Source organism: Pterocles gutturalis, unplaced genomic scaffold (assembly GCF_000699245.1).
Source record: "Pterocles gutturalis isolate BGI_N339 unplaced genomic scaffold, ASM69924v1 scaffold23860, whole genome shotgun sequence".
Lineage (NCBI taxonomy): Eukaryota > Metazoa > Chordata > Aves > Pterocliformes > Pteroclidae > Pterocles > Pterocles gutturalis.
In genome coordinates, this window is record NW_010144018.1 from 21171 (window position 1) to 43741 (window position 22571).

General features: G+C 38.2%; 1 protein-coding gene across 1 annotated transcript in view; it reads right to left on the minus strand.

The window, feature by feature from the left end:
* Positions 1–936: 936 nt before the first annotated feature.
* The window catches only part of CPE (carboxypeptidase E), a 57018-nt gene continuing 35383 nt past the window's right edge, over positions 937–22571 (minus strand). Inside the window, exons 2-10 of the mRNA XM_010084974.1 lie at positions 18526–18722; positions 16518–16685; positions 15460–15577; positions 14285–14467; positions 11411–11421; positions 7648–7776; positions 5400–5499; positions 2973–3091; positions 937–1871 (exon numbers count right to left, since the gene is read on the minus strand). Of these exons, the coding sequence (XP_010083276.1) occupies positions 1773–1871; positions 2973–3091; positions 5400–5499; positions 7648–7776; positions 11411–11421; positions 14285–14467; positions 15460–15577; positions 16518–16685; positions 18526–18722 (1124 nt within the window). The 3' untranslated portion in view covers positions 937–1772. The remainder of the gene's footprint in view (positions 1872–2972; positions 3092–5399; positions 5500–7647; positions 7777–11410; positions 11422–14284; positions 14468–15459; positions 15578–16517; positions 16686–18525; positions 18723–22571) is intronic.

Genomic DNA, 22571 nt, shown 5'->3' on the forward strand with positions numbered 1-22571 from the left:
CATCTGAAGTTCATCACTGCATAACGACTTACAGCAAGTGAAGTTCCTCTGAAGTTTGGAATTAAATATCTGCTACCCAAACGAGCTACAAATTACACAGCAAACTCTTGATCAGAGAAAGTTTATGCCTTTTTATTGCTGTTCAATTTATCAATGTGTGTCAAACCACAAGCCAGTTACTTTAAAGGATCAGCTGCTGTTTTTATTGAAGAATTCTGAATTCTCAGAAAACAGTATTTTCAGTAGATTTTTAAATACCTAAAGGAGGTAAATTTGGATCCTACTCCTGGAACACATGATTTTTCACTTACAGTAGGAACATGATAATGCATTGTTAGTTGGTTCCTACACCATCAACTAAAAGAATATGCTAATCAAAACACAGACAGTGATCCAAAAGAAACAGAGGAAGGAAATCTATATTGAACATCTGATCTTGGATTAAAATAGACTAGCAACAGTGTGTAAGCTTTCAAACAGATGAGATGCCTAGCTGCTGTCAAGTAGCATACCAGCAGTGGTTTCAGAAGAATTATATCAAACTTGCACCCACTACGGTTCATGTGTATTCTCTGACTGCAAATTTCACTCACCTTAGTCAAAATACTAAAGCAAGTTAATTCAAGTATACTAAAAAAAAATGGGAGGAAGAAGAATCTTTTTAAATCAAAGTTGCTTTTTTATCACCTCAAGTATTTTTGGAAAAATTTCACCACACTGAAAAAATTTTTACTTATCTGTCTTGCTTCTAGTTTTAGATAAGACTCACCAGCAGAAAAAACAAAGTTGGAAACAAAACCATTCTTGGCTTGTGAGACTAAATGCACATCCTCAGTAGACTTCCAGTTCATTGTCTAAGCTGTAATGTTTTGGTAGCTTTCAGTGAACATAAGAACTTTTGTCTGATTATCTAGACACCACTGACACACATAAAGATTGTTGAAAAGGTAGTTATCTAATTAAAACAGACATTACCTGAAATGATTTTTTTTCTTGCTGTAAAATAAACACAAACAGCGTATTAACAAGATGAAGAAGCTCTTTTTCTTTGCCTATTCAGAATTTTTAATTTGGTTAATAAATAATGAGAAATAATTAAAACCTGATGTTGAAATATCATTGACAGTTTAAGGAATAAAACTCTGCTATAACCTGAACTCATGCCATGCCGTCTTTAATAAAAGAGCTTTTGCAGGTTCTTTCTGTTTACTAAATTGAAGTCAGCGTATGTTTCCTACACAGTTAAAACAGCTCCAACACCAGAGACACACAAAATGTTATACTGAATTTTAATCTTTGTAAAACATTATTACACCACCACACTGTTATTATAAATCTTTTCAATAACATCCATTAGAGAACTCAGTAAAGAGCACTGTCTACTACTATGCACTGTCAAATATTTCTGGCAGTATTGGGAATTGACTACAGCATATTTCTTTTTTATAATCAAGAGTTAACCTACATATTCTGAACTTGCAAATAATACACAACAGATTGTACTTCCATATAGGCTGCAGAGACATTCACTCTTTTTTTCTGATTTGTATATAAGAGTAAATTTTCTATAACAATATGAAAGAAAATTAATAACTTATTTATCTAGGTAGGAGGCCAGTAGTTATTTATAATCATATTAATCAAAATATGACTGAAAAATTCAAAGTTAGTTATTGCGAAGTGCACAAAATCTAGAATATAGGGACTTTCCACGGTACATTATACTAAGTCAACATATAATAGATCAAAAGCTGTAAAGCCAAAATCTTCATTTAAAAATTTAGTGTTTCTGACATCATTTTCCACCATTCCATCAACTCTTCTTTCTCCTCTTCTTTTCTTTCAGACAATGACTCCAGTTCAAAATCAACCTGAGTAAGAGAAACAATCAAAAACATCAGTAAGATTTGGAAGGAGAGAGAGAGAAGTTTAAGATTTTAAGAGTCATTTACTGAAAGAAGCTGTTTAAGACAGACATGGGACTTAGGGAGGTACCTTCCATTTTAGGCTAGGTTAATCCCAAAGTCTCTCAGGGTTGATTTAAATATGCTCAGTACTAACATCTCTGTATGATAAACTTATCTTAAAAATGCACATAGAAGAGCAAAATTCCAAAAGAAACATCTGTCCAGTCTTTGGCTTGTCTAAACAGTTCAAAAAATATGGGCCAATGAAATTAAAATTGAATAATAGCCAGCCACATAACTCTTCTAACATATAATAAAAAGTATAATCAGTGTATTGCTAACACCTAGCAATGCAGACTCCCAGTGTATCAAAACAAGTATTCAATTTTATGCCATCAAGAAGATCCAGGGAGCTTTTCTGACACACGGCCCATTAGTGTAACTATGATGTGCTAGCATAGTATATCTTAGCACATGATACGCACTAGAGAAATAAGTATTTATTTTAATTAAGAGTGGAATCCACACCTGTACAGAGGATTAATTTTAAATTATTCTGAACTCCCAGATGCAGCCTAGGTCTTATTCACTATATATGCCGGGTATCTACACAAAGCAGAGCTCCATCACTATCTTTCTGCACAGAGCTGAACACTGGTTTTAACCTGTGCAGTTAGTAACTTGACAGCTTAGATTAAAAATATCACATCTCAATGAAGACCTCAACACCTCTTACTTTTTATGTCATGCTAGTTAAAGACATTCTGTAATCTTCTATCTGATTGGCTATTCACACATCAACCAATAAAAAAAGTATAAGTATCTCAGTGTCGAACTTCTCTGTGTCTCTTCATTTTAAATAAGACCAACAGGCCATGAAATGAGTTTACAATGACATTACTCTCAATGGTTTGTGCAGCAAGTACTAGAAGACTAGATTTCCAGTCTGTCTTCTAAATTAGCATATTGACCTCCTGTTTACATGTACACCATGAATGGAAAAAAGTAAGAGACCTTTTTTTTATATGTAAAAGCTGATAAACCAACATACACATGAGCACTTACCACAACTGCAGGGCTAAAGGGCACAGCCACTTTTTTAGTTATTGCTAGATAGCCTGGTGCTGAGGCTGTAATTTTGTAATTTCCAGGCACAAGCAATCTCCAGTAATCACCATCCTTGGCTGTAGAGAGGAAGAAGAAAAAAATCCAAATAAATCGATATAAAACTAATTATGTAGCTAAAGAGAAGGGACTGTATATCTTGTCAGCTTCTTTTGTATTCCTGTCAGCCCTTTCCTTTTGTGTGTCTGAAAGAACTCTTCTGTAAGGGCTGTATAAATATATCATCACAGATTTTCCATGAAAGATTTTGCCTGCTGAGGCTGAAGGCTCTCCAACACATGAAAGAAAAGGACAATCTAGGACATTATTCTACTTTAGAAACACTCCCAGCCAATGCGCAGCTCTTGTTAAGTGTCTGAGTTTCAGTTTGCAGTGCAATGTGGATTTTTAATGTCCTTAAGTATTCTTAAAATTCAAATTTAAATAAATATTATTCTCATCAAATTTGAATAAATAGGACCGCCTTTCTCAATTTATTTTGCAGGAAAAGCTGTAAATTATTATTTCCTGGAATATTCCACATGTATCGCTCCTGAAGCGTCATTATATACATGTTTCAGTATCCAGGCAACGTCAAGGGCTTTTTTCTTCCACTTGGCTAAACAAAGAAATGAAAGTTTGATCCACTCAGGTCAAAGAAAGGCTTCTCCTGCACTGGGTGTTAATGCAGACCATCGTTTTCAGTCACAGAATAAAAATGCATCATCCTCTTCTCTAGAAATGGCCCTCTCCCATTTTTACAAAGAATCAGATCCTCCCTGCACCAGGCCATCATCTAATTTGTCACAGGCTAATTTGCCACTCTGAATGTCTCTATCTCCATGCAGAATTTCAGAAAACATTGCAGGGCTATTCTAAAGGTCAGTTAGCAGTTCCATTTAAAGCACTTGGCCATGCTCTGATTGCCAGTTCCTTAAATGCTTTTTCAGCACATCTGCAGCTACACAGCGCACAGAGGGAAATACTACTTAAATGTCTGCAATTCACACAGTCAGAAAATGTCAGTAGTCAGTCCAGTTGTTCCCAGACTTTTCTCTTTATAAAACAGAAAGGAAACAAATACTGCTGTAGAGCTGTGATAATGATCTCTTCTAACTCCTGGCACTGGAACAAAGCTGAATTTTAACTCACTCACAAAGGAGCAGGGGAAAAAAAAAAAAAAAAAGCCAAAGAATATTTATCCTTCTTTTTGAATGTCCTAAATTCAAGTACTTGTTTTCCTCACTGTTTTGACAATACATGACTTCCAGGCTTATACACACACAATGATGTGAGAGGATTAATGATTAGATGCTTTTTTTGTACTGTAGAGTGTGAGCTGCAGTTATCATATGCATCACTCATACCTCAGTCTCTTTGCACAGCTTATTCCCTTTTTATTATTATCCCTGAAGTTTTATTTCCAGCCTTTATACTTTTTGCTTTCTTATATACAGTGAAAGAAGGTGGCTAATGTTATCATAGACTGCTCTCCTGCCTGGCAGAAATGCTGTTCTCTTTGCAGATGATGTGAGAAAAATCACACATCAAAGCCAACCGAAGGGTCTACCTGTCCTTTATCATAGTATACTGCATCTCTGTAACAGTATAGTGAGACATACCGTTGAGAAAATGACCACAATGTTAGCTCATACATATAGAACTGGTATTTTATTGTTGTTTTTCTAATTAGTATCTTCTACAAGCAAAAAGAATTGTCTTTCAGAATAAGAAAGCATACACCTACAGGGAAGACTGCAAGTTGGCACTGTACAAGCTACCTTTGAATTATTTCCTAGAACAAAGTACACCACTGCCGAAGAGGTGACACACAATTTTCTATAAACACCAACACAATACTTCCCTCTTTTAAAGCTGCCCTTCTAAAAAAAAGTCACATGATTGTAAACAGCAGAGAGAATTTCTCTTTGCGGGAAGAAGTTGAAACTGAAGATCTGTCAAGAATTTACATAGCAAAAGGTACGATCGCATCGTATGCAACAGTTTTGGACTACAATTTAGCCTTTAAACTCAAAACAGTACCGATAACAGGACTTTAAATCCTGGCAGAGTTGTAAAACGTTACTTGCACCACAAACCAGAAGACAAACCAAGAGCCACCAGAACCAATTCACACCAGAGATCCACGAAGTGCCAGCAACCAGTCTCCAGCTACTTTGAGAGGAAAATACAAGAGACAGATTCATACCAGAGACAGATTCATGAAATCCTGCAGGCAACAAGCTTCTTGAGGAACAACATGTTTTTCCCAGCTTCAAAATTTTGTTCCCTTAGAGCATCAGCTATATGATCTGAACTAACTCCAGGCTGCCAAGCAGAGAGTGTTAAATCGCAGCACTTCTTGTTTCCTGGAGGTACAGTGCTCACCTGATGTAATGTCATGGCTTATCCCCTCCACAGAAATCGTAGCATTTGCTATTGGATTGCCCTGAAGATCTTTAACAAACCCCTTCACTCCTCGATGAATCTAAAATAAATAAATAAAGTGAGCAACACATGAGAAATCACTGGAAAATTCTTAAGAAAATATGGCATCTTCATCAGTGAAACATCCATTGATATATCTAACAATGCATGTTATGGATCCCACAGTCCACATGCTGAAAACTGTCAGGGATAATTGCTAAACATCATAATGGAACAAACAGTGAAGAGGAAAAACAATTCAGCTGGTAGGTATACTAATTTCTCTGGGCAATGCAAGCATTTCTTAGAAATGTGCATCAAAAAGTAATACATGTGAACACTGGCTTGAAAGTCTTTGTCACTGGGGATTACTGAATGTGCTGAAAAGCTTTGAAAGCCTAAAAAAAATACCTTTTTTTTTTTTTTAAAGTTTCATCAACTTTAAGAATTTAGGGCTAATAATGGACATAACTGCTTAAAAGTGAAACATTAACAAAGTTAGACACTTGGACTTTGATGGGCAATCCCCGTGTGAATTGCTTGAGCTCTCTATGGTGTACCCAAAACATCCAGGTCTTAGAGGTGAGACCACACAGAGGCACAGCGGTCCCCACACCGCCTGTGAGAGAAAGGCGAAGGTGTGTCATGTCCTAGTTCCTTCTTGCCTCTTCAGCAACATACCCCAGGCAACAGCAGCAGCAGGACCTGATCTGTCTGTTCCCAGCACATGTGACATTAAAGGCCTGGTTTGACTGCCATGTGTAGAGAGGCCAGTCCTGCTGCTTTTTCTTAACCATGGTCTGAAAGCAGCTGAGCTCCTCAGAGGCAAGAGACTGAGGATCAACTACCTTTTCACAGCCTGAGATACAGAACTCTCAGCACTGGGCAGAACCGGATGTTTCAAACCTGAGCAGAGACGCGTCTCGTTGGGAGCCTGGACATTCAGCGGGGAAGTGCTGTGGAGTTCAGGCTTCTCTCCGATTCTGTGTCACTTGAAAAGATTTGTGGATCACAAATTTTATTCTGAGATTTTGATGTTCCCTTTTACGAGCCTATATGTTATATTCAGCTGCTATAATTCAGCTCAACAGATTCCTCTCATTTACACTGTGGGAGAAGCCTGACACAGACTGGCTTAGAAAAACAGAAAGTACATATTTGCCCTGTCCTCAACAGTCATGGGGGAGCTGGACCTCTTATCCTGTAAGTGGATAAAAAGCAATGCCAGATAGACCATCTGAACTTCAAGGATAAAGCCAGCAGCTCTGCAGGAGAAAGGGAAGTTGGCAAAATAATCTCTTACACAATAGTAATTTGGAAAATCCAGTGACACCATAGGTTTACACAAGTCAGAGAAAATTAACCTATGGGCAAAGGAGCTGAACATTCGAGATGTATCCCATAATAAATGGGTAAAAACCTGCATGGCAGGTACAGTTTTCTCCACATACAACTTACTAACAGAACAATATAACTCAAACATTTCAAATTTGCAAATATTTCATATTTCTGGCATTTTTGCACAAATAAGTTCTTAAAGAAATTAACATATTAATTGACCCTCTCTGCTCATGAAGTATGTTTCTGATTTTGCAGTCCTGGGTGTGCAGCCATTAATGACATGAGATACATTTGTGATCTTTAACTACAACATCCAGGTTTCAGAATTTTGATACTCCCACGCTGTTTTGAACCATCATTTCAATGCAGCCTGTTACATTGGCACGAAATTATTTAAAAATTAAACAACGAAACAAACAAAAAACCACCACCAAAACCCAACAAAAAACCCCAAAACAAACAAACAAAAAAAGCAAACACACACACAGATCTGTTTCAGAAATCTTAATTTCTAACAACCCATTAGCACAAGATTACCTAAACCTATGACTGCACTCTTCACCAGATTTTGTATAATTTTTAATGGAATCATCACACTGACAGCTCTACGTTGAATATCAGCAGCTCATGCAATCAGAGAGCAGTGGAGTATCTACAAAACCAGGATTAGGGATGTGCTCCGACGTTACACTGAAGTGCCAGTCCTCTCTTTAGAAAGATCACACAGGATTTACCACCGTAGAGACATAGCAGAATTATGGAGCAACAACTGGATTAATATGAAATTTTGAATCACATGTTCACACAGCACAAAGTTTAGAAGTTTCATGTACCATAGCTAGACTTTTGCCATCCTCTTTTTTGTTACCTGCTCTATGTAATTGATAAGGGAGTTCTTGTTGTCCTCCCAGTAGCCCTTCAGAGTTTCTTCAGGTGGGAATTTTTCACAGCTAAGCTCCACTGTGATTTCAAAGCAGTTGCTGCTGAGGTAATTGAAGTAGCCAGAAAAGAGAGATAGTGACACATTTTGCATTGTTCTGAAGTAAAGAGAGCAAAGGGGCACATGTGAGATGCTGGGACTGTTAAGAAAAGAATAGCTATAAACACAGTTGGTGCAGTTCTATTTAATCAGCTTAGTTCTGAAATCAGAGGCACTACATCAGAGAAACCAAGACGACAATTAGTTCCCAAAATTTTTCTTCCCACGGAAAGTTTAGAAAAGACTTAACACCTGGCCTTTATACTTCTACCTGATGTTGCACTTCACCTGCATACTTCTACCTGACACATGGGTTTGGATAGATGATATATAAAATACTTTTTCTTCTCTTCAGGAACAGAAAATTATTTCCGATTATGGCTAAAATATTTCCAGATGAAAGTAAAAGGTGATCACTTTGTAAACTAAGAATGACAGTTAATTATAAAGCAAATGAAACATGACAAAGTAACTTTGAAAAAGAGGTTTATAAAGATCAGTCAAAAATTTAGGATTTTTTTTTTAAATATAAGGTTTCAACTTAGCAACATTTTACAAGAAAAGCATCTGTTTACTAAGGAATATTCTTTGTCAAGCTTCTCGGCATAGATTCCAAACATTTATGATTTTCCACCAAAAAAATACAACAGCAAACTTCCTATTAATTTCATTTACACAGAAATTTTTCCATGGATGGGGGAATTTCCCACCCGCTCAATGCCTCTGCAAAATCAATAATCAATACATTAAGAGAAACATAATTATTAATGCAACTTTAATCACAGCAATTTAAAAATACATACAGTATCATCATCACTAGGAATAAAAACTTGATGGGAAAAATGTACTGTTTTACACTTCTGAGCCCCTCCTCTTCCTACATGGCAATATCGGCTATTTTCTCAAATCAGTCAACCAAGAACCAAAGTGGTTTCCAGTTTTGTAACTGGATAAACCAGCTGGAGAGGGACTGTGGCTGTCCCCAGGAGGGTTATAAATACATCATTTGCAGAAGCTGATGTAGAATTAGCTCTTGCCTTCCCGCTCTACCTAGCTAGCAGAGTCAGTGGATTATCAAATGGAGGACTGAAAAGAAAAAGACTACCAAGCATTTTGAGCAGTCCCATGGAGGTCACTGAGGGATTTAAAAGTGCTTCAAACACAGCTAATTCATTCAGCCCTATGTTCCCCCATGCAAGCTACGTAGAAGACTTACTGCGGTCTCTTTACCAAAGCACCAGTGCTGTGCAACAGTCCAGAAATGTCCAGAGAGCTGATGTCACACCCAAAAGAGAACACCCAGGGCAGCAAACAGATTGAGTCAGGTGGGATTTTGCCAACGCATCAGGGTGAATCTATTTTCTGCCAATGATGCAAGAAGACTCCTACATACTGATAGGAACAGGGACCTTTCAGATTCATAAAAGGACCTTCTTATTTCCAAGCCATTTTGTGGTGGCTGAAAAATGAGTACACAGAAGACAAAGGTGCTCCTGGGAGAGACATGCAAGACGGGCTGTTCAGCAGTGCACAGCGAGAAAGCAGCAGAGCCATGAGTAAAATCCTGACAGCAGTGCTGACTGCCAGGCATCTGTTCCAGACACTAGATAATGATGTTTTTCTTGATTTTTGCCTTTCTTCTACAAGAAAGAAAGAATCCACAAAGAGGAAAACTGGGAACCAAAGGGCATGACGTAATTTTACTGTAGTGCCAACAACTCTTGACCACTACTGCTCCAATTCTCAGGAAGTTTCTCTGCTCATCCCCCCCTCCCAAGGCAAGGCAATCTCAGGGATGCCCTAGTTTCTCAAAGGCAGAATAAAGCAGCAATATATTTTCCAGTTTTGTACACAATGTTCATATCCTATAGTTTGTTTCCTAGCTCCTGGCCTGGCCCACAGTTTTTATGTGTGCTCCTGAAAAAGATCAGCTTGCATCACTGAGATGCTGGTGATGATCTGAATCTCTGGGACAGATAATGGAGTGAAGATAGCCTCAGTCTAAACTGTGGCCTACTACATCTGTAATCTGGAGAGCATCAGGCTGGCTACGTACAATTTGCACTCTTTAACTGCCTGTTCAATATGGTGATATATCCAAGAAATCAATACATTTCAAAAAAATTATTCAACGTTGCAGAAACTTTGCTGTCACTGGTCAAGCTCTCCAACTGCCCTATTCCTTCTTGTTATGCACATGGTATACATCACATGCATGCACATCACCACCTTTTAACAAAGGATAGCCCAAAACTAACTTTCCTATACTTTAGCAGAGACCACTCTCTGAAGATCAGGAAGGCTTAGCAGACCTCAGATACAACTGAGATTCATGCCCTTCACTGCTGACCACAAGTAGGACTTTTCTTTGAAACTGAGCAACACAAATACTCCTCTGTTGCACTGCTCTACTGTCCTGAAGGACTACACTGTCTCTACGTTAGCGCTCACATAAATAAGCATAGAATATGGGACAAAATTGATTTCTTCAGCTTTTAAACAAAGGAACTCCAACCTCCACAAAGAAAGTGGAGTGCACAGTGTGCCCTGGCATCCAGGCATTAGAATTACAAGCTATAGCACCGAGCTAGTTTGGCTTCTACACACATAAAGACAGTAGCTCTTAGCAGGACAGAATGAACTTGAGCCTCGAGTGTAATGGGGAGAACACATACCTCCTACATGTGTTGTATAAAATCCAAAAATATTTACCTGACATTACTTCCAAAACTGGTAACATGAAAGGCAATTCAAGTTAGGAATGAATTGAGTGCCAAGAGTGATTTGAGAGTATCCGAAAATAAAAAGACACTTAAACAATAGCCTAATAGTACAGCAATGTAAGCTTCTCTGAAATGCTATTTTTGTAATTACACGAATCTGGTTAGAGACAAGTGACTCTGTAGTGACAGGACAAGCAGAACAGGCATGTGGCTAGCTAGTAGTTCACTACTATCTGTTCTTCTCATTTATATTTCTAAATAGATACTCCACACAAAAGGTACATTAAAAAACCATTAGTGATGTTGGAAAGGTATGCACTCAACAGCTAAGGAAATGCCAAAATTAAAGCCGTCTGTGCAAATTTAATTTAATTTCTTGTGCATAAGTGAAATCATTAATTACACGCTGATAGGGAGAAGATCAGTGATAAAAACAGCACGGATTTTGTGTACAGGCTTGTTTTCCCCCATGGTCTGGTGGCTAAAAGGGCTTTTCCTGAACACAGAAGAATAACCCCTTTGCCTTTGCTTGCTGCTCTCTGAAAAACTTACAAGGATCAACTCATTACAGATGGCAATTAATGCAAAAAAAGTGTAACAGGCATCATGGTCTCAGATTTAGCACAAAGATGTTGTTGGTGGAGCTATTTTCTCTATGTCCCTGCTCCACAGAAGAAAGTAACTCCTAAGAAGGTAATGGTGAGAAAAACCTCACAGCAAAGTGTATTAAGAGACAGAAGCAAGCATCAAGTATTCCTGTACATCATCTGCTCTCCCCACCCCAAAACCTGAATGGAGAATTGCCACCTCACAGGAGGTTGATCCTGATGTTTGACAAAAGGGAAGGACAGAACACAAATGCAATGGAGGGTTTATCCTTGCTTCCAGTTTGACACAAGGGCTGCTCCCAGATGTTTCTGCCACCAGATGTTCTGCCTTCCTACTGAGAGAATCCAGATATTCAGATAAACATACGCAAAAGCAACCTATACTCACACAAGACATCCACCCATATCTTATCCCTGCATACTGAGGAACCAATGGAGACCGCTGCTGGCCCACCACGCAGTGCTGTCTTTTACAGAAGGTAGAAGTTCCTATGGGTGAATGATATAGGCAAATAAATTGATGCCACACAACTGGGGGCACCATAATAAACTCTACAGGGCACCAGCAACTTCACACATTTATTGGAATGAAAAAAAAAAAAGTTCCTTTCCTAGGTCTGAGCTCTTGGTCTGATGAGGTACTGTCAAAGGCAGCATGTAGGAGACCACAGCCTCTCTCACTTAGCTCAGCTGTCCCCCACTCTCCTTTTTCCTTCCCTTACCACTGCTCTGCTAAAGCCATGCACTCCTTTCTTCAGCAAACACAGGACCAGTACCTACTCCCATGTATTTTCTATCTGTTCACAGAAACGTTGTTCCAGTTCTCATCCTTCTCTGTAAACTTGTGGCAAGTCCTCTTTTATATTGCCTCTGTTCAACCTAGGGATGTCAGCCTAACCTGCAGATGCCCACAGGACATGCAGCTACTCTCATGTCCCCTCACAGGACCCAGAACAGCCCGCACCACCTTAGCTCCGATGGTATCAGAGCAGATAGCATGGAGACAAGACCTTTGGAAGGTTTCTATTGATAAATTCTGAACTCTGGTAAGGATATACAATAGAATACTTTTCCTAGAGCAATACAAATGGCTTTTCAAAAGCTTATACCACTGCTAACTTTGAGTGCGTTATCATACAGATAGCAAAGGTCACTGATACAACCGATAACTTAATTGCCACGTTTCAGTTTCTGGACAGAGCTTTTCAGACTAAAGTTCCCAAGAAAATTTTCACTTGAATTAAGCAATGTTTAGTTATTTTCCTTAGCACTAGACATGGAAACAACAGAACTGGTTTTGATGAATTATTTTTGTTTTTTTAAGTCAGACTGTGGCAAACATTACCATGGAGGTTTTGTTCAAAAGTCATAGCTTGCCAGCTGATTTCTACACTTCAAAAATAATAAAAAAAAAGAACAGACTCATGCTGTATGGTCCAAAGTGTATTGTCGTCTCTCTATTTTTTATTAGCCACACCATATTAGGATCACAGATCCTGGTTAGAACTAGGACTCCTTTCTACTAAGTTCTGTACAAATACATGAGAAAAAGAAAGTGCTCACTTGGGGAATTTGCAGTCTAACTTAAAATAAGATCCAAAAGGAGGAAATAATTCAAACTTTCCAACAAGTTTTTCCAATGGAAAAATGTGCTTTTGGCATGTGCAGTTTAGTTAGAATCAAAGCATTTCATCAAAACAATGAAAAGACTGGGTTTTATAGCATTTTCCTAATGAAAAAAAGCTGAAGTCAAATATGTCTATGTTTTTATGGTAAATATTTAATTAAGATAACTTTTGGATGGATTTGAAACAAAATTTAACTACTGAACCTCTCAATATTTTGTTTATATTCAGGGTTTTTTTTCAAATTATGCAAACCCTGCTTTGTCAAGGGTGCTTTAATGGTTCAAATTCAAAGTCTGTGGAAAGCTGCACACAAAGGGAAACTTTTGCTTTTCAGTTATATTCAGAAATGTCCACATTTTACAATACACCCAGTCCTTGGTACCTCTGGTACCACAGCAGAGGAAACATGCTGCTCCTGTGAAGACTGGGAGTAACAACTCTAAGTTTAGGCAGGTGATTGCTGGCTGTGTGAGCACTACTAGTCCAGTTTCTTCAGATGAGCTTATTATTTTCCTCTTCTAGTACCCCCTTTACTGTAACAGGAACAGAGTCATGCTACCACCTAAGCTGTCTTAATGCTTTGAGAGATTCCTACTCATTCCAGGTAAAAGTTTAAAATTCATTCAGAGACTGTAATTAAGAGGAAAGCAAACAATAAAACTCGTATGCATGTTCAAAGTTATCTGATATAAATCACCAAAGCCAATGCACAGACATATCTCTCCACACGAGCTGAGTTTCTAGCTCAGAAATCTCCATCTCAGTTCTTCACTCCCAAGTTTCGTCTGAGTTTAGCAGACACAGAAGACTAATTAAAGATTTAGATATCCCAGCATCTGCTTTGCCTCAACGTAAAAAGAAAATGACACATCTAAATTCGTGGTAAAAAGGAATGAAACGTCTCTTTTCAGGCCACCCTTCCAGACTTCTCCCGGAAAATTAGTGTTGAAGTGGCCATAGTAGCTTCGCTGCTCCTCTTAGCAGGCTCTCCAAAAGCCTAGGAGAACACTACCTGGGCACAAACCAGACTTTAGCAAAGTCAGGAAGTATGGTAATGCAAGTATCTTCACAGCTGGATTTTGTTCCCATGGAAATCAAAGGCCAAACTCCCATTGTCAGTAACATTGCAAAATCAGGGCTCTCCACTTCTTTCAAGGTTGGATGCTTTCATTATTGAGGTTAAAATGAACAGTCGGTAGACTGCTCTCTCTCATCTGGGTTTGTTAGGGCATTTTCCGCTCTTATTTTTTTTTAAAAAATTAAACCTTAAGCTCTCAGAATAGCATAACAATCACTCACTCACTGAGCCATTTGCAATGACCTGAACCCTGACTGAAGAAGCACTGTAGAAAAAGCAATAAAAGAGGAATATTTTAATAGGCATCACAATGAGATTTATAAGATTTTATAGATGTTCTGTGGTGAGTAATCAGCCTTTGATTCTGCCTTAACCAGATGGAAAGTTGTGGATAATCTTGTGGTATTCCAGATCATAATTAAACCAGTGAAAACTCATGCTTAAAGTAACCACCAGTGACACTGAACCCCGCCACGCAGTGGGGCTCACCTCCTGGGACGCTGTACCAGGCACCGCCATTAGTTGTTCCATCCACAAAGCTGCTGTCATCATCATTTTTATGACACGGTGGTCTGTTTGGATCAGACATAGCAGGATTAAAAGAAGAATAACTGCGAGCCAGGCTTTGAAAAATAGCATCATCAGGGCAGGAGCTGTATTCATGAGCACTGCCTAGGGAGGAAAAAGGTCCAGGAACAAGAATTGTTAAAAGGACAGTCATACCAACTGGCCTCACAACCTAGATTACAGCACTGCACAGAAGGACTGTGCCTGGAAACTCTCTGTACACGGGTAAGTGTCCTACAGCATCACAAACCTACAGCATTGTCTTAATAACATTAATGTTTCCCCAGTACTTCATCAATTGCCTGTACCAGGTTGCCCCATTATTAAGGTGGCTAACCACGTCAGCCTTAATATTTATGAAAATATTCATTTCAAAGTGCAACGGAAAATCTAAGCTATTCTAGGCTTCAGATGTTTTGTTAGAAAAACACACAGTACATAGAAAAAGGTCTCTCTCTAAAGAGTTTTACAGTCTGGTATTAAAAGGATTTGCAACTAAACTGCAAGAAAGTAGATTGAAGGAAGACAACCACAAACAATACCATCATATCACAATTATTTCAGCCATGTGCACAACCCCTAGTGGCAGAAATACAAACTAATACTGCTGTGTGCTAAATTATGGCATCTCTGCCACAATGTGGCCCTTTTTATATGGGACCAATATTGAGAAAGTGGAAACAATGATAGCTGGTTTTATTAGCACACCACCAATTTCAGAAGTTCATTTTTTAAAGGTGCAAGTAGAGAAACTGTAGATCAAACAGGCAGCCTAGACACATCGCTCTTGCTTCAGTTAACGGGGTACAACAGCCTCAGCTAATTTAAGTGCTAAATTGCCTTGTTTAAAATATCTGAGGGACCATGATTCCCTCAGTTATTACATAATTTCTGTGATGTAACTCTAATGAAACAAATTATCTATCTTCAAAACTAGAACACATGGTCACATATGGTCATCAGCTTTAAAAGTGATTAAAGTAAGTCATTACAATACCATGACATGACATTTACCAAGCGGATCTTAGATAGCAGTGAAATAAGTATAGAATATAATTTGCATCTCCTACCATTTCATGCTATCTTATACTACATACCACTCCGAGTCTCATCATAAGGATAGTTTGCAACAAGGTCTCCTCCATGAAGATTGGCAGAGAGCACAAAGGGAATATCCATAATCCAGTGAATGACACCTTTCGTTTCAGGAGCAAGCTACAACAGAACAGCATTACCAGCAGTTACAAATGGATAATTCAGTGTAGAAACTTATTTAATTATATATATCAGGCTTAACTATTATCACATATATTGTACAAGCCATTTAAATAAACAGTAATGGTATTTTTGCTACAGAGAGAACTGGATCAGTCCTTTACATCAGAACCAGTCTAAGTAGATTAATATAAGTCTAAAACTCATGTAGTCCAGAATGGGACCACAGATAAAGCAATCTCAATATTTTACTTCTTCCCATTATGGGTAAAAAAAGTCTACCAAGTTTTAAATGAAGGTAAAGAAAATAATTCAAAACAAATGTTGGTAGAATGTAGTTTGTTGTCTGCACTGAAAGTAAAATTACTTCTTTAATAATTTGAATTTTAAGACAGAATATGGCTATTAAGGCCACAACCCTATAGGACTGCAGTCACAACACTATAATTTATAGAACCTCCTGTGAGAGTAAACACAAGAAGAAAATCCCTCCAGATACATGCCTATATATTTAAGGCTTAACCTTAACAAAAATGCATGTGTTATATGTGAGACTAGCTATCTAGCCACCAATGTAATCAAGCACAATACACAAGCAAATTTCTGGCGATGGTAAAAATGCAGAATGTCTTCAAGAACAGCTTCAAACCAAGGGAGAAAGCTAGGCAATCCCCAGCCTTAAAAACAAAACATGTTTTGAGTGAGGAATTGTCTAAGGATTAAGCAATATGGATCAAAAGGGTTTACAACAGCAAGCCATTTAGAGAAAAACATCAAGAAGCATCTGACGGACAAATTTAACAAAATGAACAAAATATTTAGAAGAATGTGAATCACAAAGACCATACACACAGCTCTTGGAGGTTGCTATATATCTGCTTAGGCATGTAGCGGGAAAGAGATGGGCATGTAAGTGACCCGATAGTCAGCCCCTACTTACCTTAGGATTCTGGTCCACCGCTTTTTTCATGTTTTTCAGCAGATGGTTGTTTGGGCCACCTTCTTTCTCATTAACATAGACTATTCTATCAAGATCAGGGAAATTTCGGTTTAGATCTATCCCTTGGGCGTTACTTCGACCAACAAACCAGTCTTTAAGTTCACCAGGCTAAATGAGGAAAGGGAACAAAAAGAGAAGGAGGGAGATGAACAGATTGAGCACATTACATATCAAGTTTTATATGGGTATATTTAGACAAGCAAATTCAAATCATGGGTTTACTTCTCATGTTCTCAAGAATAAGAAGGGATCATGTGGGAGTAAAACTTCTGAAGTACCAAGAGCTGAGTCACCCCTATTTCTTCCTGGAGCTCCCTGGGAACAAAACCAATCTCTATTTCCCTGAGGGTCTTAGAGGAGACGATCATTCTCACAGTGGCAGATCTGGACTAAGGATGGGCAAAATTACCAGCAACATCAGATTTTCCAGTGCCTGCTGAGTCTCCCCCCAAGACCTGGCTTTTCCCTGTTGTTTCATGCCCATGCTCATGAATTACAGACCTCATTTCAGTGAGCCTCAGAGCAGCTGTAGATTTATCAGCCAGCTGCAAGGAAGGTTTTGCGCTTGTTTCAAAGATCCTCTAAATACCTTCATGGTAAAGAAGGACCTTAATCTTATTTATCTAAGATTTTTATTTTTATGGTGTCTGCCAGCTTCATTCACTGCAATGGTGACACTGAATAAAGATGCAGTGAGAATTTTTGCAAAAATCTTTTCTTTAAGCTGATTCGCTAAAATAGGTTTTGGGTTGCATTAGGGAAACGCCTTCAGAACACATAGTTTTCCCTAGCTCATCTTGGTAAGCTTTCAGTATTCTACAAAGTAGGTTTAGTTGGAATATTGGTTTTAGTCTTAGGGTATACTGAATCTACTGTCACACACTGTGTACAGGATCAAGACACTTCTAAGTTAGAATAAGAGTGACACTAAAGCACATTGTTTTATAAATCATACGTAACTTGTAAGACAGGTGTAAAAGCAGGTGTACTTTGACTAAGGAGCAAAATTTTCAAATTATATTATTACAGAATCTCTCCAAAGAGAGATTTCAAACAAGTAAAATACTGCACCAATTTGAGGACAGCTTCTGCCTCATTGCCACGAGAGGGAGCCACGAGACTGAATATGATTTAAAAGAGTTATGTGTTCTGGGTTTTTTCTTGAAGACTTTATGAGAATCAGTTTAATAAAGATCTTAATAAGGTTTGACTTATTTAATCACAAATAAATAGTCACATAAAAAGATTCAACATTTACACAATAATTTAAAAAATAAATACACCTTGTAAAACAAGAAAATTCTTGGTTTTGTTTAGAACATAATACATGTTAGAAGCTGTATATAACAGGGTCTTATTTGGCCTCTATTTGCTAACTATGCATTAACAAATTACACGTTTCTTGACTGAATTGTCATCCTAAAATACATGGTAATTTTTCTTGACTAATAGCTTAATCAAAGTACCTCATGCCTGAAATTCAGAATCAAAGTTATTCATATTAAAAAGATGTCTCAAAAAGTTTGCTTGTTTTTGGATCAAGCTCTGATGAATGTGAATAATTAATCTAAGTGCATTTACATGAGAATATTCTTAAAAGAGACATCAACTTTCCCTTTTCTACCACTTTTGAGACATCTTGTATTACTAGAAATCACTTGTTTAGGAAGCAATTCAGTCAGTGAACTTAGATGAAAGACTGCATGAAACATAAATACCATTATATTTTAAAATACAGTAAACTCACAAGAGAGACAGCTTTTTGTTGAAAACCCAATAATAAAATCCTCTTTGTTAAACTATTAGGAAATACTTCAGTTATGCTGTTCCATTCAAAAATCACCACCAAGAGTACATGTATCTGTAAAACTGCTAGTCCAAGTGTCGTTATGATCCTAAAGTTGATATAGACATTGATAACTATTCTTATATGTGTAGTCTTACAAACCTGGGATGCTGCCTTCTCAAAGCCATCCGGGTTCAAAGATGGCATGATATGGATACGTGTGCTATGGATCAAGTTGATAATAGTTTCATTTCCTTTCTGGTATTCATTACACAAGTACTGAGCCAAGAAGATGAGCAACTCCCTTCCGACAGCTTCATTCCCATGCATGTTCCCAACATATTTAAATTCTGGTTCTCCTGTAAGAAAAAGGACGAACATGTCTTAGAACAACACATAAAAAAATCACCCACAGACTGGATCACACAGCACACCTGAGGTGTGGGTATCACTATGACTACAGCTGGTTACAGTATCCCCAGGAAACTACAAGCCTCCTTCAGAAAGGTGGATTTAGGTTTTTTTCTAAACTCTGGATAAACAAGTAGTAATTTACATTCAGCTGTTGGACAAAGGCAGAGAAAGGATATCAGAGGACAACACAGTATGCCAGAATAAATGTTAAGCACAGCCATTAATACTACTACTGTTGAGATCTAACGCAATTGATGCCTCAATACTACAAAAGAGCATCTTGATTCGGTAGTTTTTAAATATATAAACTGACAGTAACACAGCTTCTTATCTTTAATGTTCTCTCCAAGTTTATGTTAAGCTTATCACACTACTCATGCATTAAACTGCAATTCTTTCCCCAAAGCATTGCCAGTGAATAGTTGTTGATCCTCGTGCTCTGAAAAATGTTATTCAGCAGTTGCTTTGGATAGTCAGCTCTGACTTTATGAAGCAAGTGCAATAACCTAACTCATAAAATGAATCATTCCCATTTAACATGCCAATAAAGTATTAAATATATATGCATTGGAATGTTTATGCATATGTGTAATGTTGATTTAGGATATATTGTCTACTCATATATAATATTTAATGTATAATATGTATTCAACATATATTCTATATGTATATTCTATATAAATAAGCCGTCCAATATTCCCAGTTGCTCATTGGTCACATTCTCATGACCCTAGACATGAAAAATACACAAGATAGGTCTTATAGATGTGTGAAGTGCATGCCTTTCAAAAGACTACATTTTGAGTCCTAATTCCAGAAAAGTTTTAGTATAATGTAAATACCTGAATGAGATTAAAAGGATTGTTGTGGAACTAAAATGAAGAATATGTTGTTTTCTGGATTGAAGCCCTTTTTCCCTATCCTTTTTAAATGCAGTTCTTCTGTTGTAACAGCTTTAATCAAACATTCTGCTGATTACATGCTCTGAATAGTCTTTGAACACACTTTGCAATGGCCTTTAGCACTATCATGGGGGCAAATTCAAGCCAGGAAGAATGTTACACAAACAAGACCTAAATAATAGCTAATCGAGCACACAGCCGTATCTACTTACAACTCTGCAGTCTGTGCTTGTTAACCTTAATCCAGTGATAAGATGCTAGCAAACAGAAGGGTATTAATAGCGTGACTTCTTTCCTTCCAGCTAAAATGGTTTTGTACATAGGGATTCATCCCTGAAATTTTAACCTGTCATCTGACAAAAAAATAAGTTTTCCAGTTCCAGTGAAACATCTCCATTTTATCTGATACACACAATGCCATTACTGTGACTAAAAACCTCCATTTCCTCTTTCGGCATTCAGCTCCTATTTACTGTTTTTTCTTATCTGTTAATACCAGGAAATGCAAAAGGTCTAATCAGCAAGACCATGCAAGGAACCCAATCCCATTAAACAGATGGAGACTGTTTAATAAAATGCGCCACTGCACATCACATAGTCTCATAATTAGAACACTCATGAATATGCATACTGGCATGTTACTTACGGGAAAAGTGCTTCACAAGCTAACAGGCAAATTTGTTACTGCAGTAAATATGAACACGGTTGCATTTTGCATTTGTGGTTTTCCCTAGGACATCCCTAAGGAAGCCTGAAGAAGAAATCATTTCTCCTGATTCCCAGCCCTGTGCATTCATCACCTGCCTTTCTCTCCCACTTGAATTTTAGAGGCCTGGTTCAAATGAAGAAATAGAAACATATGTTTCCCATATTGTACTGCTTGCCCCCCTCCCCAGGGAATCATTAACATTGTTCAGAAGGGTTCATGAAAACAGTCATGGTATCTGTAGTGAAACAACTAGCCTCATCTACAGCGCCTCTTCAGTGGTAATGACCCATCTCAAATGAGCATTAAAAGCTAAAAGCAGTTCAGGAAGAGGTAACACTGGAAGTACAGAAAGTCTTCCCTATGAAAAGGGATTGAAGAGATCAGCCCCATTTTCCTTAGGAAGAATAATACAGGACAGTCAAATACACTGGCCCTTGGGGCATGGAGGAATAAGTCTGGAAAGCAGCACTACACCACAAAACAAGAGGCAGTGATTTTCACTGAAAGGAAACAATGACCATTTTTAGACTGATAAAGAAAAAGAACATCACTTCTAACACAAATTGTGAAACCAGAATTCAAAGATTCCCGTTGGCAGTGAGGTGTCAGCAGAACTCTCAAGTTTTGCTAACAAACCAAGAGGTAAAAAACTAAGCAAAAAGTGAACGCAAAAGAGCGAAAAGAGAAAGATAACAGCAAGCTGAATAATGGACCTGCTTTCAAAGCCTAACTTTGTATTCACATTTTAGCTCCCATGAGCATTTTCTTACACCTTTCTCTGAAGCAGAGGAACCCATCTCCTATCGATCCTCTGGCTGCGGAGAACAAGGCTGCATGGTCCACACGCATGGGAACTGTTCTCTGCCAGCCCCCAGACATGCCCGTTTTCTTACTTCTGGACACAGCAACCAATGAAACACTGGGTTTCTGCTCAGTATCTGAAGATATTGAATTTCAGATTGTATCAGACAATTTTAGGAAAACTCTTCATCATTTCAACAGTGTAATTTACATCAAAAGAACAATGGAAAAAATGGGTTTTATACCTAAACTTTACAGCTGCTCCAAGAGAAACAAACTTGATTTTTACCGTTTATTTCAGCAGAAACAAATTATTGCTGCAAGCTAGCTGTAGGGGAATTAGCACTTCGCTCATTAGTTGTCCACATCCATCATGGGCCAATTGAGGGATTCCATTCTGGAAAAAGGGACAATGCTGCTAAAGTCATTAGTTATCATCACAGTGCCCAAAAAGCTGAGGGAGCTTCCATAGGCTACTATCTGCTGATACAACTTTGCAGTTAATGAAGCCCCTAATTTGTATTTGCATTTCTGCCGTTCTTGTTAGAGTAAAAACTGCAATTCAGGGTGTGCCTTCTGGAAACCTTTTTTTTCAGTCACTTTTGCCTAAATTCTTTCCTAGTTCTGTTTTGCTCTAGGACAATGAAGTCCAAGCTGGAGAGCAGACTGCTATCTGAGGCCAACAGAAAAACTCGCATCACTCTTGTCTGTTGTCTGAGTTCAGCAAGCCCAACCGCCCAGGTTACAGTGAATGACTCTGTGATGCAGCCAGCATCCCAGGCCCACTACGGCTCCTGAAAGAACCAGCTCCTTCTCCTCCACTGCATGGCCTAACAGATACCTCAAGCGCCAAGGATGCCGGCCATCTGGTACTTCAGCCTTTACACTTCATGGGTTCCCTGGTCTATTCATTGAATATGTCCTGCCACACCATTTCTACAAGCTTCAAGCTTCTCTTGAGAACAGCCCACCTCCTTGGGAAAACAGCCTTCGGTCACCTGTTGCTAGCATGCTACTTCGCTAGAGGAAGAATTGCTCTTCCCATTAACCCTTCATGAACCATTTAATGCAGACCCTAATCACCCTTCATAGGATTCTGTAACTGTAATTCTCTCACTGTTCGGGGGGGAGAGGGGGAGATTAATTAAAAGACTCTGTAAATATCCATTTGATTAAGAACTTTTAAACAGTTTCTTCAAGCCCGTAGAAACACTTCTGTTCCACCGCAGTAGCTTTAAGGGAGAAGAAGCTTGAATTAATAGAATGGGCTTTTCTCATTTACTTGACCCACACAAAAAAGTAAAATTGTCTTCATGGATCCCCATGGTCCAAGATGTGATAAACACAAAGGAACATTTCCATTTGTTGAATATTTAAAATTC